At 38.9% G+C, this 19,581-nt stretch overlaps 1 protein-coding gene across 1 annotated transcript in view; it reads right to left on the bottom strand.

Moving 5' to 3' along the window:
- LOC126199401 (intersectin-1-like) overlaps positions 1–19,581 on the bottom strand; it is a 305,182-nt gene that overhangs the window by 190,609 nt on the left and 94,992 nt on the right. The window contains 4 exon segments of the mRNA XM_049936323.1: positions 15,883–16,008; positions 18,779–19,093; positions 19,172–19,310; positions 19,447–19,569. Of these exon segments, the coding sequence (XP_049792280.1) occupies positions 15,883–16,008; positions 18,779–19,093; positions 19,172–19,310; positions 19,447–19,569 (703 nt within the window).

Genomic DNA, 19,581 nt, shown 5'->3' on the forward strand with positions numbered 1-19,581 from the left:
TTACGTGATCTGCTGGATGGAATGAACAGCCTAATGAGTACATAATAGGGACTGATAGTAAATCAAACAAAGACAAAAATGAGAAATAGCAGAAATAAGAATAGCGAGAAACTTGACATCAGGATTCATGGTCACGAAGTAGATGGATGAATTTAAGGAATTCTGATACCTAGGCAGCAAAATAACCAATGAAGGTCAGAGCAAGGAGGACAGCAAAAGCAGACTAGCACTGGGAAAAAGGGCATTCCTGCCCAAGAGAAGTCTACTAGTATCAAACACAGGCCTTAATTTGAGGGAGATATTTCTGAGAATATATGTTTGGAGCATAGCATTGTATGGTAGTGAAACATGGACTGTGGGAAAACCAAAACAGAAGAAAATCGTAGCATTTGAGATGTGGTGCTAGAGACGACTGTCGAAAATTAGGTGGGGTGATAAGGTATGGAATGACCAGGTTCTGCACAGAATGTAGTGGAAAACACCGACAATGAGAAGGGGCAGGATGAAAGGACATCTGTTAAAGACATCAGGGAATGACTTCCATGGTACTAGAGGGAGCTGTAGAGGGCAAAAACTATAGAGGAGGACAGACATTGGAATACATCTAGCAAATAATTGAGAATGTAGATTGCAAGTGCTACTCTGAGATCAAGAGGTTGGCACAAGAAAGAAATTCATGGTGCATCAAACCAGTCAGAAGACTGATTTTTAAAAAAGAAAGAAAAAAAAATGTTGTTCCCAGAATTTCAGCACAGGATAGAAACAGTGGCTTATAGAAAATTTTTACAGTCGGTACCTTACTTTGCTTGGAAAAGTGCTGAGCTATAAAATGATTACAGAGTTCAGTTTTCATTTCACATGCCCTTAGTCTGAGCCCTTGTCTATGTAATATAAATACATTGTGAGCTCATAACTATTTTGCTGGAAGGTCATAACACAGCTTATGATAGATATAAATATGCTTACAGTTTTCAGCATGTTTAAGAACCCTAGGGAACACCATACCGGGATATTCAAAAAGAAGGAACAGATTTCAAACATACATTGCTTCCAAATTGCAAAAGATGGAAACACAGTTTCAGCATTCCTGAAAGAGAGAAGTTCAAATTTTTATGCATTCAATATGAGCACCAATTGTTACATAACAAATATGAAAATGGTGGCTTATTTACTGCCACACATGAAACGGCTGGTCTCTCGATACTGAATTCACAGCTTCAACAGTAAGAAATTCTCGAAGCATTTCTGATGTTACCTGAATGACACCATTCCAGAGGACACCAGATTGGAGGAGAAGCTACAATGCGACAACTGCTAGGTCGATAATGCTGTCAGCAGAGTAAATCAACATATCGTGGTAACAAAGTCTGTAAATAATGTTGTATACTGGCATTGTTATTTCACTTCCTTTTCTGTAAAAGTAACTGTGTGATCATTTGCTGCCATTATCACAAAATAGAAGCAAGTTCGTAATTTTTAATTTCTTCATTTTGAGTAACTATGACTTCCCTTATTATGCGGAAACCATATTTGTTTTAGGGTATGGCTAAAAGGAGAGTCCCAATGTGTCAGAGTGAAAGAACTAAACAGACAATTTTTGTGTAGAGAAAGTAATAGCAATGTGGACATTCACAATGATAATACATCTGTTTTATTTAATGACCATTATATTAATATGTGAGCATTGAAAATCAAAGTACTGATTTTTAAAATTAATTATACAAAGAGTCCAATGAAAATTATATAAATCTAAAGGAACTTTACCGCAGATGTCCACAAAAGAAAAAATAATGTTTATACGTAGCCATTGGACGTGGTAATAGGAAGTACACACAGACACATGAGAAAGTTTATCTTAAGTCTCTGACATTGCTACAAATTTCTACCACACTTAATGACCAGGTGCTGTGGTACAAATGATGCACGAAAGTAACAAAATTTTGTGAAGTTGCATTCTAGGGATGTTCCTGTTTAAATGTTGCAGGTAGTGAATTTGCATTAACACACGCACTGGACAGCTACAATGTCGCAACTGCTACGTTGTTGTTGTTGTTGTTGTTGTTGTTGTTGTTGCTGCTGCTGCTGCTGCTACCAACAGTGGAAAAATGCATCATACAGTATACTGTATTTACTCGAATCGAAGCCGCACTTTTTTTCCGGTTTTGTTGTTGTTGTTGTGGTCTTCAGTCCTGAGACTGGTTTGATGCAGCTCTCCATGCTACTCTATCCTGTGCAAGCTTCTTCATCTCCCAGTACCTACTGCAACCTACATCCTTCTGAATCTGCTTAGTGTATTCATCTCTTGGTCTCCCCCTACGATTTTTACCCTCCACGCTGCCCTCCAATACTAAACTGGTGATCCCTTGATGCGTCAGAATATGTCCTACCAACCGATCCCTTCTTCTGGTCAAGTTGTGCCACAAACTCCTCTTCTCCCCAATCCTATTGAGTACCTCCTCATTAATTATGTGATCTACCCATCTAATCTTCAGCATTCTTCTGTAGCACCACATTTCGAAAGCTTCTATTCTCTTCTTGTCCAAACTAGTTATCGTCCATGTTTCACTTCCATACATGGCTACACACCATACAAATACTTTCAGAAATGACTTCCTGACACTTAAATCTATACTCGATGTTAACAAATTTCTCTTCTTCAGAAACGCTTTCCTTGCCATTGCCAGTCTACATTTTATATCCTCTCTACTTCGACCATCATCAGTTATTTTGCTCCCCAAATAGCAAAACTCCTTTACTACTTTAAGTGTCTCATTTCCTAATCTAATACCCTCAGCATCACCCGACTTAATTCGACTACATTCTATTATCCTCGTTTTGCTTTTGTTGATGTTCATCTTATATCCTCCTTTCAAGACACTGTCTATTCCGTTCAACTGCTCTTCCGAGTCCTTTGCTGTCTCTGACAGAATTACAATGTCATCGGCGAAACTCTGCTTGCTCAATATACAGATTGAATAACATCGGGGACAGGCTACAACCCTGTCTCACTCCCTTCCCAACCGCTGCTTCCCTTTGATGCCCCTCGACTCTTATAACTGCCATCTGGTTTCTGTACAAATTGTAAATAGCCTTTCGCTCCCTGTACTTTACCCCTGCCACCTTTAAAATTTGAAAGAGAGTATTCCAGTCAACATTGTCAAAAGCTTTCTCTAAGTCTACAAATGCTAGAAACGTAGGTTTGCCTTTCCTTAATCTTTCTTCTAAGATAAGTCGTAAGGTCAGTATTGCCTCACGTGTTCCAGTATTTCTACGGAATCCAAACTGATCTTCCCCGAGGTCGGCTTCTACTAGTTTTTCCATTCGTCTGTAAAGAATTCGTGTTAGTATTTTGCAGCTGTGGCTTATTAAACTGATTGTTCGGTAATTCTCACACCTGTCAACACCTGCTTTCTTTGGGATTGGAATTATTATATTCTTCTTGAAGTCTGAGAGTATTTCGCCTGTTTCATACATCTTGCTCACCAGATGGTAGAGTTTTGTCAGGACTGGCTCTCCCAAGGCCGTCAGTAGTTCCAATGGAATGTTGTCTACTCCGGGGGCCTTGTTTCGACTCAGGTCTTTCAGTGCTCTGTCAAACTCTTCACGCAGTATCTTATCTCCCATTTCATCTTCATCTACCTCCTCTTCCATTTCCATAATATTGTCCTCAAGTACATCGCCCCTGTATAGACCCTCTATATACTCCTTCCACCTTTCTGCTTTCCCTTCTTTGCTTACAATTGGGTTTCCATCTGAGCTCTTGATATTCATACAAGTGGTTCTCTTTTCTCCAAAGGTCTCTTTAATTTTCCTGTAGGCAGTATCTATCTTACCCCTAGTGAGATAAGCCTCTACATCCTTACATTTGTCCTCTAGCCATCCCTGATTAGCCATTTTGCACTTCCTGTCGATCTCATTTTTGAGACGTTTGTATTCCTTTTTGCCTGCTTCATTTACTGCATTTTTATATTTTCTCCTTTTATCAATTAAATTCAATATTTATTTTGTTAACCAAGGATTTCTACTAGCCCTCGTCTTTTTACCTACTTGATCCTCTGCTGCCTTCACTACTTCATCCCTCAAAGCTACCCATTCTTCTTCTACTGTATTTCTTTCCCCCATTCCTGTCAATTGTTCCCTTATGCTCTCCCTGAAACTCTGTACAACCTCTGGTTCCTTCAGTTTATCCAAGTCCCATCTCCATAAATTCCCACCTTTTTGCAGTTTCTTCAGTTTTAATCTACAGGCCATAACCAATAGATTGTGGTCAGAGTCCACATCTGCCCCTGGAAATGTCTTACAATTTAAAACCTGGTTCCTAAATCTCTGTCTTACCATTATATAATCTATCTGATACCTTTTAGTATCTCCAGGGTTCTTCCATGTATACAACCTTCTATCATGATTCTTGAACCAAGTGTTGGCTATGATTAAGTTGTGCTCTGTGCAAAATTCTACCAGGCGGCTTCCTCTTTCATTTCTTAGCCCCAATCCATATTCTCCTACTACATTTCCTTCTCTCCCTTTTCCTACACTCGAATTCCAGTCACCCACGACTATTAAATTTTCATCTCCCTTCACTATCTGAATAATTTCTTTTATTTCATCATACATTTCTTCAATTCCTTCGTCATATGCAGAGCTAGTTGGCATATAAACTTTTACTACTGTAGTAGGTGTGGGCTTCGTATCTATCTTGGCCACAATAATGCGTTCACTAAGCTGTTTGTAGTAGCTTACCCGCGTTCCTATTTTCCTATTCATTATTAAACCTACTCCTGCATTACCCCTATTTGACTTTGTGTTTATAACCCTGTAGTCACCTGACCAGAAGTCTTGTTCCTCCTGCCACCGAACTTCACTAATTCCCACTATATCTAACTTTAACCTATCCATTTCCCTTTTCAAATTTTCTAACCTACCTGCCCGATTAAGGGACCTGACATTCCACGCTCCGATCCGTAGAACGCCAGTTTTCTATCTCCTGATAACGACATCCTCTTGAGTAGTCCCCGCCCGGAGATCCGAATGGGGGACTATTTTACCTCCGGAATATTTTACCCAAGAGGACGCCATCATCATTTAATCATACAGTAAAGCTCCATGCTCTCGGGAAAAATTACGGCCGTAGTTTCCCCTTGCTTTCAGCCATTCGCAGTACCAGCACAGCAAGGCCGTTTTGGTTATTGTTACAAGGCCAGATCAGTCAATCATCCAGACTGTTGCCCTTGCAACTACTGAAAAGGCTGCTGCCCCTCTTCAAGAACCACACGTTTGTCTGGCCTCTCAACAGATACCCCTCCGTTGTGGTTGTACCTACGGTACGGCTATCTGTATTGCTGAGGGACGCAAGCCTCCCCACCAACGGCAAGGTCCATGGTTCATGGGGGGGGGGGGGGGGGGGTTTCCGGTTTCTGGTTTTAGTAATCCAAAAAACCACCTGCGGCTTAGAATCGAGTGCAAAGTAAGCGGAACTTCTGAAAACTGTTGTTAGGTGCCGCCACAACTAACTTTTGGCGTCTAATATATTTAGCACAACACAGGCATACTTCGCAGGCACGAAGATAAAAACTGGCTCCAAAACCTCTGCGTCAGTAAATAAATTAAAAAAAGAAAAAAATAATTAAAAAGGGTAGAAGGCGAGCTTTTTTCTCCGCCCTGAGTTCCGACCACTGCATTTGCATACATTATCCAACAAAGTAAATAGAAATTCTGTATTGTTCATCTTCGAATGTAGCAGCCTTTCAAATATTCAGTGAAACAAAAATAAATTTATTTACACAAAAATACGAACAATGCACCAGACTTAAGGGTTGTTGCAAGAGTTGATAAGCTGGGGCTCATTAAGATTTCACATAGCATCACCTATTGCTTCGTGGAATTTTGTGAAGTGCTTGTTGGTGTTAGTGAACCACAATGAAGCGCTTTCATTATAGTGCTAAATTCAAGAGGGGAGTTATTTCTTGTGCGGGACAAAGTTCCAATCGTGCTGTAGGTGTGCAATATGGGATTGAGATGAGAGCAATGTCAGGCGATGGCGACTGCAGAGGGACAAATTATTTGAATGTTCAAGTAGCAGGAAGCATTTAGTGTGCCAAAGTGAGGCCGATATCATGCACTAGAAGTGATTTTAAATGAATTTGTTAAGGAACAGCGTCAGAAGTTCCTGCCTGTGAATGCCAAAATTTTAAAAATTAAGGCACACGAAATTGCTAGAGAGCAAAAAATCGAAAATTTTACAGCTAGTCGCAGCTGGATTGATCTGTTTATCAAGTGCTGGGGTTTTTCACTTCAGAGGCGAACTTCAGTTGTACAGAAGCTGCTTGTGGAATTTCAGCTCTTCATAATCAGGCGGCACACAGACTAGCGATACCTTCTTGGTCAGATAGGAAATGCTGACCAAACTCCCGTATATTTTGACATTTCGCCAAATTATATGGTTGACACCAAAGGAAAGAAAGACATAAGTGTTCTTACATCAGAGGGTGAAAAACAGCGGATGTCCATCATGCTTGCTTACACAGCAGATGGACATAAATTACCCCCATTCACAGTTTTCAAGCGAAAGACTTCAGCGAAATCTGAAGTGTTTCCCAAAACTGTAATTGTACGAGCAAATGAAAATGGGTGGTTTTCAGAGGACATGGTGCTGGTACGGATTAGGCGTGTGCGGAATCGTCGTCCTGGCGCAATGCTTGGTTTACGCAGTCTGCTGGTAGTAGATGCATACGCAGGCCATACAACACCTGCAGTAAAACGAAAATTAGAGGAAAGCAAAACGCACTTGGCAGTAATTCCAGGCGGGACGATGTCAATTCTGCAACCACTTGACGTCTGTTTGAATAAACCATTTAAGGACAAGTTTACATGCATGCACACAGACTGGCTTTCGAAAAGCGACAGACAACTGACACCAACAGGACGTGTAAAAGGCGCAAGTTTGTCGCAAGTGTGTCAATGGATTTATGATGCATGGAAGTGTGTTACAAATCAGACTGTGCAACAAGCATTTAACAAATGTTCGATATCCAAAGCACTAGATGGTACGGAGGACAATGCCCTGTATGAAGAAATGAAAAACAAAGAATCTAGTGATAGTGATTCAGAATCATGACTGATATTTTAAACATTTCGTATAAGATGTATTACAAACCTAACAAAATTTTGTTTTAAATTTGAACGTTTAATTTCTAAGTTATTTTCATTCTTATTTTATAAGTGTTGCTACTCTGCATTGCACAGGATAGAAAAGCGCGGAGAGTTGCATCAAACCAATCTACGGACTGAGGGCAACAACACCACACTCTGCATTTGAAGTCATCACTAAAAAGAGGGACAGCAGCCTTTTCAGTAGTTGCAGGGGCAACAGTCTGGATGATTGACTGATCTGGCCCTGTAACACTAACCAAAATGACCTTGCTGTTGTGGTACTGCGAACGGCTGAAAGCAAGGGGAAACTACAGCCGTAATTTTTCCCGAGGGCATGCTGCTTTACTGTATGATTAAACGATGATGGCGTCCTCTTGGGTAAAATATTCCGGAGGTAAAATAGTCCCCCATTCGGACCTACAGGTGGGGACTACTCGAGGATGTCGTAATCAGGAGAAAGAAAACTGGCGTTCTACGGGTCAGAGCGTGGAATGTCAGATCCCTTAATCGGGCAGGTAGGTTAAAAAATTTAAAAAGGGAAATGGATAGGTTAACGTTAGATATAATGAGAATTAGTGAAGTTCGGTGGCAGGAGGAACAAGACTTTTGGTCAGGTGAATACAGGGTTATAAATACAAAATCAAATAGGGGTAATGCAGGAGTAGGTTTAATAATGAATTAAAAAAATAGGAGTACAGGTAAGCTACTACAAACAGCATAGTGAATGCATTATTGCGGCCAAGATAGACACGAAGCCCACGCCTACTACAGTAGTAGAAGTTTATATGCCAACTAGCTCTGCAGATGATGAAGAAATTTATGAAATGTATGATGAGATAAAAGAAATTATTCAGGTAGTGAAGGGGGACGAAAATTTAATAGTCATGGGTGACTGGAATTCGAGAGTAGGAAAAGGGAGAGAAGGAAACATAGTAGGTGAACATGGATTGGGGCTAAGAAATGAAAGAGGAAGCCGCCTGGTAGAATTTTGTGCAGAGCATAACTTAATCATAGCTAACACTTGGTTCAAGAATCATGAAAGAAGGTTGTATACATGGAAGAACCCTGGAGATACTAAAAGGTATCAGATAGATTGTATTATGGTAAGACGGAGATTTAGGAACCAGGTCTTGAATTGTAAAACATTTCCAGGGGCAGATGTGGACTCTGACCACAATCTTTTGGTTATGAACTGTACCTTAAAACTGAAGAAACTGCAAAAAGATGGGAATTTAAGGAGATGGGACCTGGATAAACTGAAAGAACCAGAAGTTGTAGAGTGTTTCAGAGATAGCATTATGGAGCAATTGACACAAACGGAGGAAAGAAATACAGTAGAAGAAGAGTGGGTAGCTTTGAGGGATGAAATAGTGAAGGCAGCAGAGGATCAAGTAGGTAAAAAGACGAGGGCTAGTAGAAATCCTTGGGTAACAGAAGAAATATTGAATTTAACTGATGAAAGGAGAAAATATAAAAATGCAGTAAATGAAGCAGGCAAAAAGGAATAAAAACATGTCAAAAATGAGATCGACAGGAAGTGCAAAATGGCTAAGCAGGGGTGGTTAGAGGACAAATGTAAGGATGTAGAGGCTTATCTCATGAGGGGTAACATAGATACTACCTACAGGAAAATTAAAGAGACCTTTGGAGAAAAAGAGAAACACTTGCATGAATATCAAGAGCTCAGATGGAAACCCAGTTCTAAGCAAAGAAGGGAAAGCAGAAAGGTGGAAGGAGTATATAGAGGGTCTATACAGGGGCGATGTACTTGAGGACAATATTATGGAAATGGAAGAGGAGGTAGATGAAGATGAAATGGGAGATAAGATACTGCGTGAAGAGTTTGACAGAGCACTGAAAGACCTAAGTCGAAACAAGGCCCCAGGAGTAGACAACATTCCATTACAACTACTGACAGCCTTGGGAGAGCCAGTCCTGACAAAACTCTACCATCTGGTGAGCAAGATGTACGAGAGAGGCGAAATACCCTCAGACTTCAAGAAGAATATAATAATTCCAATCCCAAAGAAAGCAGGTGTGAAAATTACCGAACTATCAGTTTAATAAGTCACAGCTGCAAAATACTAATGCGAATTGTTAACAGACAAATGGAAAACTGGTAAAAGCCGACCTTGGGGAAGATCAGTTTGGATTCCGTAGAAATGTTGGAACACATGAGGCAATACTTATCTTAGAAGAAAGATTAAGGAAAGGCAAACCTATGTTTTTAGCATTTGTAGACTTAGAGAAAGCTTTTGACAATGTTGACTGGAATACTCTCTTTCAAATTCTGAAGGTGGCAGGGGTAAAATACAGGGAGCGAAACGCTATTTACAATTTGTACAGAAATCAGATGGCAGTTATAAGAGTCGAGGGACATGAAAGGGAGGCAGTGGTTGGGAAGGGAGTGAGACAGGGTTGTAGCCTCTCCCCAATGCTACTCAATCTGTATATTGAGCAAGCAGTAAAGGAAACAAAAGAAAAGTTCGGAGTAGGTATTAAAATCCATGGAGAAGAAATAAAAACTTTGAGGTTCGCTGATGGCATTGTAATTCTGTCAGAGACAGCAAAGGACTTGGAAGAGCAGTTGAACGGAATGGACAGTGTCTTGAAGGGGGGATATAAGATGAACATCAACAAAAGCAAAACGAGGATAATGGAATGTAGTCGAATTAAGTCGGGCTATGCTGAGCGAATTAGATTAGGAAATGAGACGCTTAAAGTAGTAAAGGAGTTTTGCTATTTGGGGAGCAAAATAACTGATGATGGTCGAAGTAGAGAGGATATAAAATGTAGACTGGCAATGGCAAGGAAAGCGTTTCTGAGAAAGAGGAATTTGTTAACATCGAGTACTGATTAAGTGTCAGGAAGTCATTTCTGAAAGTATTAGTATGGAGTGTAGCCATGTATGGAAGTGAAACGTGGACGATAAATAGCTTAGACAAGAAGAGAATAGAAGCTTTCGAAATGTGGTGCTACAGAAGAATGCTGAAGATTAGATGGGTTGATCACATAACTAATGAGGAGGTATTGAATAGAATTGAGGAGAAGAGAAGTTTGTGGCACAACTTGACTAGAAGACGGGATCGGTTGGTAGGACATGTTCTGAGGCATCAAGGCATTACCAATTTAGTACTGGAGGGCAGCGTGGAGGGTAAAAATCGGACAGGGAGACCAAGAGATGAATACACTAAGCAGATTCAGAAGGATGTAGGCTGCAGTAGGTACCGGGAGATGAAGAAGCTTGCACAGAATAGAGTAGCATGGAGAGCTGCATCAAACCAGTCTCAGGACTGAAGACCACAACAACAACAACAACAACAATAAAAATCTACTAAAAATCTGACTGGCCAACTCTACATTCTGAATTTTTTCCTACCTGTGACAAGAGATGGTTGCTAATAGGAACTTTTATGAATCATGAATCACATGCAGTATTCTCTTCACCATAAGAATAATACGAATGTAAACATTATGCCCTGTATTTTTTTGTGTTTTCTGCTATCTCATTTAAATCCTCTTTGTCTAATAAAGTACGAAACTAGAGTGTGAGAACAGCAAATGCAGAAGAGTATACTAATCATGTCATGTTTATATTCATATTATTCTTATGCTGAGTAGTGATACAGTCAGAAACGAAGTACGGCAACTGACTTGATTTTTAAATCTAAGATGACTAATTTCTGTGCAGAATGTAATGTACTAAAGAGGCATCCGCAAAGATTTTCAAATGGAGAAAAATTTTCACTAAACTCTCGTTCAGAACATCATCTGTCATACGCACTCTATTATTTGGTTTTTGTTGATCATTATCAAAGAAAGCAGCAGTGTAACAACAAATAGCAGTATCTTGCCACTGTTTTGCTAATGAGACAACTCCTCTCCTTTTTTATTGTAAGCGACGGCGGTAGTGCACACAAAAGCAAGCCATGCCGCGAGGACAGGTCGTAAACACTCATTATCAGAATGCGACAAACAATGCATGACACAGCACAATAATTCATTTTCAGGCTACAGTGACGTAAACACATATAACAAAGAGAACAGCACTTATCATATCAAAGCAAAATAAGCAATTGATTCAAACCAGGCGAAGTACGTGAAAAAGGAAGGGTATCCAAAAAAATGTGGACGAAGCGCCTGACGCATAGCAATGGCTACCTGGTAAGGCTTAACTGCTAAGCTTACGACTCGAACCGAACTACTGTTTGACTTAAATTGTGTCTCATGTTACAATGGACCAACTTTGTTTCGATTTGGAGGTGCGGTCTAAAACTTTTCTCTCCCCTTGAATTTAGAGTCTCAAATTTCACGTGCGGCGTAGATTCTGGAATTTTTTTTCCCCTTGATTTTGAGTCTCATTTTTCAGGTGTGGCTTAGATTCGAGTGCAGCTTAGATTCGAGTAAATACGGTAACCCCACTTTTCTGTTCCCGGAATTGACGTTTTCCTGCTGTTAACGACATTTTTTTTTATCGGTCCCGTCAAATTTCCTATGCCCACAATGTTAATTTGCACCTGGTTTTGCATCAACATATTTATAATTTTCCCGTGATTTACGCTTTACGAAAAAATGTTTGTGGAAAAAAAAATGATGCTGGCATGAAGTTGGGCATCCGGAGAATTTACAAATATTATGTGGTTAAGTTTCTTGACACCAGGGCACTCTACTCAGCAGATTTGAACCAGTAAACGTGTAAAAGTTGGAACAATTCGTGCTGTATCTTCCACCACTGCCAAGCTTTACTTGACGTGGTGGTCGATGGGAGTAACTAGGTTCGTTCGAATGAAGATATCATGACAAATCACAACCATTTCCAAACTATCTCTACTGCTAAAACGTAGTTTTGTGATTGTTGTGATCATCATGACACCTTTGTCAAACCATATTTAGCATGTTTCGGCATGTGGCCACTTGAAGCACTTTCACTTTGCGTTGCTCAAATGTTTTTAGTTTAAACACAGCACTAGTTACGCATTTTATTCATGCTGAACAAAACATGTTTTGAGAATTTATTCTCGTTGTCAAGTGCAGTATTTAGGTATGTATTTTTTGTGATGTACGCAAACAAACAATGTGAGTGATAGATTGCGCGTGCGCGGGTGTGTGTTGTTTTCTACATAACTGATGAGGCACAGTACCTGATAACCTCAAAAAGATGACTACAGTACACGAGACACAGAATAACACATATTCAAACACCATACAAAATACTTATTTACATATCTGCACTTGACAACGAGAAAAGATTTTTGAAACACATCGTGAAACACAAATGGAGGAAATAGTAAAGCTTGTATTGAGGCGTTTACAAGTGAAAGCATACTGCATGTGATTTGCTACGTGTTTATTGGTTTCTGCATAAGTAAGACACCTCAGTAAAATATTTATTTTGAGTGGCTCCATGAATACAGAAACGAAATGGATGAGATACCATTTCTGCCTTACATATATCCATGTAAGTTGTAAACAATGTCCGCAGCTTTCTTATGTCACATGAAATAGCAGGAAATGTGTATTCAAATTGTTTCATAGTTCAGCAACAATGGTGATAGTGTTAATGGTGATAGTTATCAATGTTATTATTTTGTTGTGTCATGACCCACTATGTTTATCGTACGTAAGAGGTTTTAGCAAAGTTTATGTGAATAAACTTATGTGTGTAATAACAGTCACTTGTTTTAATAATATGACAATTTTAGCCTTCTTCATTCTAGGCTCTAAACTTAGATATGACAGCAACCTAAAATGTTCAACATGTTCAATATTGAGGCATAGGTGATAAATTAATGATATCTCCAGAGCCAAACTTTTCATTGTCTGATGCAACCTCTCTTAGTTATAAGTTTCCATTATGGCACATCACCTGTCCAAGGAAAATCCAATAAACTGTAAACAACTGTAGCCCTAACACTTCACTCCAGCAGAAGAGAGAAGGTGTACGTAGAGTCTAAAGAGAATTTCCTGAATGGGAAGACTTTCCTTGCACCATGTTAAGAGTTGTTACTTGCCTGGGAAATTGCTCCCACAGTTCAGCGCAAGCCCTTCTCATTAGACTAACCACGGTAACAACGCCAATAGATGAACACTTAGTGATCATCACCTGAGGTTCTTGACCAAACATGGGAGCAAAGTGCCAATTCCAAAACAGAAGCTCCCTCTGCTACTGGCAATAGGCTTCCTCTTATGCTCTCCCTATCTACCACTTAATTCAGCCACAATGGCCCTTCAGACAGTGGTGTCTTCTCTGGGTGCACTCCATGTATTTCAAACCATGAAATAAATCAACCAATTTGTTTACCAAGTTTCTCTGTTCTTCCTTAGAAATTACCTATTCCGGATGTGCACTTATAAGCCCTGACCCCTTCTCTCTTGCACAGTTGCACTGTTTTACATTAACAAACAAGTGAAAACCATCACACATGAAAATAAGAAATTCACAAGAGTGTGCAACAGCAATATTCCAGAATGAATCCGTTCAGTCTTTGATCATAGATTCTTCTTTGGAGAGCTGAACCAACCAACAAGCTCACACCTGTGCATGTACACACATTTCTTACACACAAAGTCCAATATGCAGACAACTAATGCCATAATGATAACCAGGGACACATGGTGGTTACAACTAATCATGAATGCATGTGTGCATTACATCTGCAACATTTGTCAATATGATCATGTCAGTGCTTCAAACAGCCAGTTAGGGTGGTTGCTGCTAGACAAGTTACATGACTTTCACGTGCTGTGTCTACTTCACTGGTTCCTCAGTATGCAAGCAGCCCAGTAGCCTACATCAGAGCTTAAACACATTTCATGCCATCATAATCAAAATGCAAGGTCTCACTTATCCTGTATCCTAGCTGTACCAATTCATAAAACAAAAACCACTGGCAAATTCATTCGCTGTCGCTGCTGTCCATTTCTGGAACAATCTGCCCTGCACTCTGCACACAATTCATTGCCCTGTTGCTTTTAAGTAGTAGTTTCAGCGCTTTCTACTGTCATCTGGTTTACATTTCCCCAAAAACTACTGTATATGGTCAACTTTCCCTCTATCAAATAGTAAAGACTATCTTCCTATTTTTTCCCAGTTTTGCTTCTTTCTATTTTCCTTTCACTACAAGACCCATCAACCCTTTTTCCTTCATGTTCATTAACTGTGTGTTATTATATTCCCCTTTCCCTTCCTCCTGCACCCCTTTCTCTTATGCTCATAGTTAAAAAAAACCTCATTTACCATAATTTCTACTTATTGTTGTACTTATGTTTGAAAATAAACTGTCCGTTTGCATTTTTTTATCTGTGTTATCATAAGTTACATTTTAGAAACATAGTGTAACATGTTTACTGTAATATGTGCAATGTAAAATATGTACAATGCATGGTTAGAGGGCTCCAAACTTGCAAAGTTTCACACATGTACTATGACAATTAATTATTGTTTGTTACTCATCACACATATCATATTTTAGCGGTGTCACTATTTTACTTGTTACGCAGCAAAGAACACTACTGCTGAGTCTTATTTTGATATTGGTTTACCAACAATTTGGACATGAAGATGACAGTTTAAACAGTCAAAATCGGTAGTGAATCAAATAAAGGTTTTCTTGTGCAGCTAATGACTGACTTTTTTATCTCTGTTATAACACAAAAAGCCAGCAAACAACTGCAACAGTTCTCATATGTTACAAGAGAAATCACAGTATTTCTTAAATCACATCAAAAGTAGTAGCTTCTGGAAATAAAGAGAATGTCCCATGCAACACAGAAAGTCTTTCATACAAAATTCATTATACGGAAACAAGGTTTTTCAGAGTGATATTACTGTAAGCAAAGGTATACGTATTTTGTTGTACACACACACACACACACACACACACACACACACACACACACACACACACACACACACACAGAGAGAGAGAGAGAGAGAGAGAGAGAGAGAGAGAGAGAGAGAGAGATTGAAGGATAATAAACAGTATTTTTAGATATGAACCAATGGTCAGAAATGGGTATTGCACCAATATCTTGAATGAGCAACAATTTAAAGAAGATTGTTTGTGACTTCAACCCTTTGAGAAACCAAGACTATTCAAGCCAAAAAGTGCTGGACAATGAATTTGACAAATGTTTAATTGCACAGCAGATTTTGAGGAGACTGTGTTGGATTGTGTAGGAGATCATTTTTTAATAACTTGCCCATGAAATTTACATTTCGAATAATACAGTGTGGATAGTACTGGTGGAGCAGCAATTACACTGCTACAATGAACAGTTACTGCCAGCAATGGGGTCAAATTATTCTGAATAAGGAGTTCAGTTCTGTCAATGGACTATATGTTGTAATGCATACATTGAGAGTGTCAGTCATAATTCTGAATTGGTGCTATGAGCTTAAATTATTTCTTTAAAGTTTAAGTTGTTTGTGTAGAAAAATATCTAAATATTCATTTCTGATAATTACTACTTTTTGTATAATTTTGGACCTAAAAATCTGTCACACTGTGTATTAACATTTCTCCAAATATAGAAATATTACTATGTTACATTCATGAATTAAGCGAATGATGTGGAAATTCAGAGTGCTCTCTTAACAGCAGTCCTAAGCAATTTAAGGAAGTCATGGTAAATCTAAATCTGGAGGACAGAACGGGAATTTGAAATACCGTGTCTTACCACTGGGCCACCTCACTTTGACACCTTTATAAAACAAAAAGTTAAATACTATACCTTGCTTCTCTTTTCTTCGTATACAGAATAGAGCTGTTCACATTCATGGACTAATGAAGACAATTGCTGCTTTAAGTCACCTAGTTGACTGTTATTGTTCTCAATATCTTCCAGTTTAACCTCTATCTGCAATTAAGAATGAGAGAAAATAATTACATTTTCTTGTCGTACACAAGGAGTCACAAATTACAGCCAACATTTTACTAAAGTAGGGCATTGAAAAATGTATTTTACAAGGGACAAAATTAAAGTCTAATCCCAGTATTTGTCCACTACACAGCACCAGAGGAACCACTGAAATTTAAATCTAATTGATATGTAACAATTATGTTCCTGACAAGTGCTTAATGTGTCTTCCCAGCAATAGATACACCGTTCCTGTGAAACACAACTAGCTCTTTATTTGCATGAAGTGTTGAGTGCTATTGACAAGGGATTTCAGATCAATTCCATATTTCTGGATTTCCAGAAGGCTTTTGACACTGTATCACCCAAGCGGCTTGTAGTGAAATTGCGTGCTTATGGAATATCATTTCAGTTATGTGACTGGATTTGTGATTTCCTGTCAGAGGGGTCACAGTTCGTAGTAACTGATGGAAAGTCATAGAGTAAAACAGGAGTGATTTCTGGGGTCCCCCAAGGTAGTGTCATAGGCTCTTTGCTGTTCCTTATCTATAGAAACTGTTTGGGAGACAATCTAAGCAGCCATCTTAGGTTGTTTGCAGATGACGCTGTCATTTATCGACTAATAAAGTCATCAGAAGATCAAAACAAATTGCAAAACGATTTAGAAAACATATCTGAATGTTGCGAAAATCGGCGCTTGACCCTAAATAATGAAAAGTGTGAGATCACCCACATGAGTGCTAAAAGGAATTCGTTAAACTTCAGTTACACGATAAATCTGTCTAATCTAAAGGCCATAAATTCAACTACATACCTAGGAATTACAATTACAAACAACTTAAATTGGAAGGAACACACAGAAAATGTTGTGGGGAAGGCTAACAAAAGACTGTGTTTTATTGGCAGGACACTTAGAAAATGTAACAGATCTAAGGAGATTGCCTATACTACAGTAGTCCGTCTTCTTTTAGAATACTGCTGCGCAGTGTGGGATCCTTAGAGAGGACTGATGGAGTATATCGAAAAAGTTCAAAGAAGGGCAGCATGTTTTGTATTATTGCGAAATATGGGAGAGAGTGTCACTGAAATGATACAGGATTTGGGCTGGACATCATTAAAAGAAAGGCATTTTTCACTGTGACGGAATCTTCTCACAAAATTCCTATTACCAACTTTCTCTTCCAAATGCGAAAATGTTTTGTTGACACCGACCTACATAAGGAGAAATGATCACCACGATAAAATAAGGGAAATCAGAGCTCGTACAGAAAGATACAGGTGTTCGTTCTTTCCACAGTGATAATGAATATGGTGCTGTCAGGAGGTTTCTGTCATCTGTTTTGCATGTAGCCTGTATACGGATGGATGTCATGCGTCTCCAAGTTGGGACAGAAATTGCTGTATACCGATAGTTGCGGTACCTGCATGTCCTTTGTATAGCTACTGTGAGTCAATGTCGTGGTTTAAATTAGCGTGAAGTGCCACTGAGTAAAAGCATGCACTGTAAAATGAGGAGTGACAGCACAGCAGAACAGAAGAAATTATTAACATTAGCCTAAAGTCAGTTTCAAATGCCAGAACTCAAAATATTCCTATGAAATTTTTCTGCATTATGTAACGATGTAATGCAAGAAGTTGTATATTGCGATATATTATATGGTGTAACTGAGTGAAAAAGTAATGCAAATATTCATTTGCAGAAAGCTGAAATTTGGTAAAGTTTTTCAGATTTCAGCACAAGCATAACTGCAGCAGTAACGATGTCCATGGAACTGTACTGACAAGTTACAAAGCAAATTTAAATACAGATGCAGCAGTTTAGAGCTTCAAGAAGACAACAAGTTTGAATCTGAACACACATATATAGTTATAGAGGAAAACTGCATGCCACAAATAAACCTGTGGTTTCAAAAACGAAGACATTGCCACTTCTGAATACATATTTATTGGATTTTGAGTGCTAATTTTTTTTAATGATTAATGGAAAATCTCATATAAAGATGTGAAACAAATACTAACAAAGAGAGAGAGGGGCTGGCCAGTACTTACCTCAGCTCAGTACAGCCGATAGATACACATAAAACAGAACTGAAAATTTACATTCCTAGCTTTCGGAACAAATGTTCCTTCATCAGGGAGGAGAGAGGGGAAAGAAAGGGAAGAAGGGAAAGGAGATTCAGTTACTCACAACCCAGGTTATGAAGCAACAGGGAATCTGTTCCTTTCCCTGTTGCTTCATAACCTGGGTTGTGAGTAACTGAATCTCCCTTCTTCCCTTTCTTTCCCCTCTCTCCTCCCTGATGAAGGAACATTTGTTCCGAAAGCTAGGAATGTAAATTTTCAGTTCTGTTTTATGTGTATCTATCGGCTGTACTGAGCTGAGGTAAGTACTGGCCAGCCCCTCTATCTCTTTGTTAATTTTTTTTAATGGTATGATAATATTATTTAGACAATACTGTTATTCTGTGTGACAGAAGATAATTCAAATATTCCAAATGACTGTTGTTCAGTTAACAGAGCACTATATTTTGAAAAAGGTTTTGCTGGAAGAAATGTATTACCTATAACAGATATGAAGTTTTACTAGTACAGATCAGAAACTTTTAAATTTGACTTTTTCATCATTTTGGTCCCTATGAGACCATAACTCCCACAAATGGGTTTAATTTGAAAGGCTGATTTAATACATGAACCAGCATACACAAGTTTCAAAGATGCAGCTAGATATAAAAATACTGCAGAGTAGGATAGCATGGCATTCATCACTTGCCTCTTTCTGGAGATCCTGTAGCCTATCACGTAACTGCTTAAGTGTAATTTGTTTGTTGGTGAAAGCTATTTTTACTTGCTCCTGATTAGCAGAATCGGCAGCTGCATTTAACTTGTTGCGAGCTTCTAGCCTTGCCTTTTCTTGACTCAATGTAAGAAGCCTTTGATTCTGTTCCTTCAGTCGGGTCTTTAAGGCACTCATTTCAGCAAGCTGCGAATCACGAGTACTGCGCATCCCGTCAATTGTTGACTTTACGCCAGACACTCCAATCCTTGTCTCACTGATCTTTTGAGACAATTCTTTCACTTTTTCATTCTGTAAAAGTGAGTACAATTAAAATACATCCTGTTAACATTTATAATACAGTTTACACATCAAATATATTCAGCATACCAACTGTGATAGCTCAATGCTGAGATTCTGATTCTTGGCTTTTAATTGCAAAACTTTTTCTTGTTCTTTCTGCCTGCGCTGTTGTAATTCTTGACACCGCTGTTTCTCCCACTCCAGCTGCCTTTGCCGCTCCATTTCCCTGAAATGAATTTTACAACATGAACAACCCCTAATTTCTCTTGCTTTACTTAGTTTGTGGTTACAGACTTGTTTGTCCAACAACAAAACGCATTCAATCAGTTTAAAATAAATTTATGTATCAAATTCTAATATACCTTCTTGCAGCTTCACGTTGTTCTTGTGCTCTTCGCCTTTGCTCTTCTTTTTCCTGTTCTGCTTCTCTTTGCCTTTGTAACTGCTTTTCAAATTCAAGCTGCCTTCGCCGCTCTTGTTCTTGCCTACACACACAC

Source organism: Schistocerca nitens, chromosome 1 (assembly GCF_023898315.1).
Source record: "Schistocerca nitens isolate TAMUIC-IGC-003100 chromosome 1, iqSchNite1.1, whole genome shotgun sequence".
Taxonomy (NCBI): domain Eukaryota; kingdom Metazoa; phylum Arthropoda; class Insecta; order Orthoptera; family Acrididae; genus Schistocerca; species Schistocerca nitens.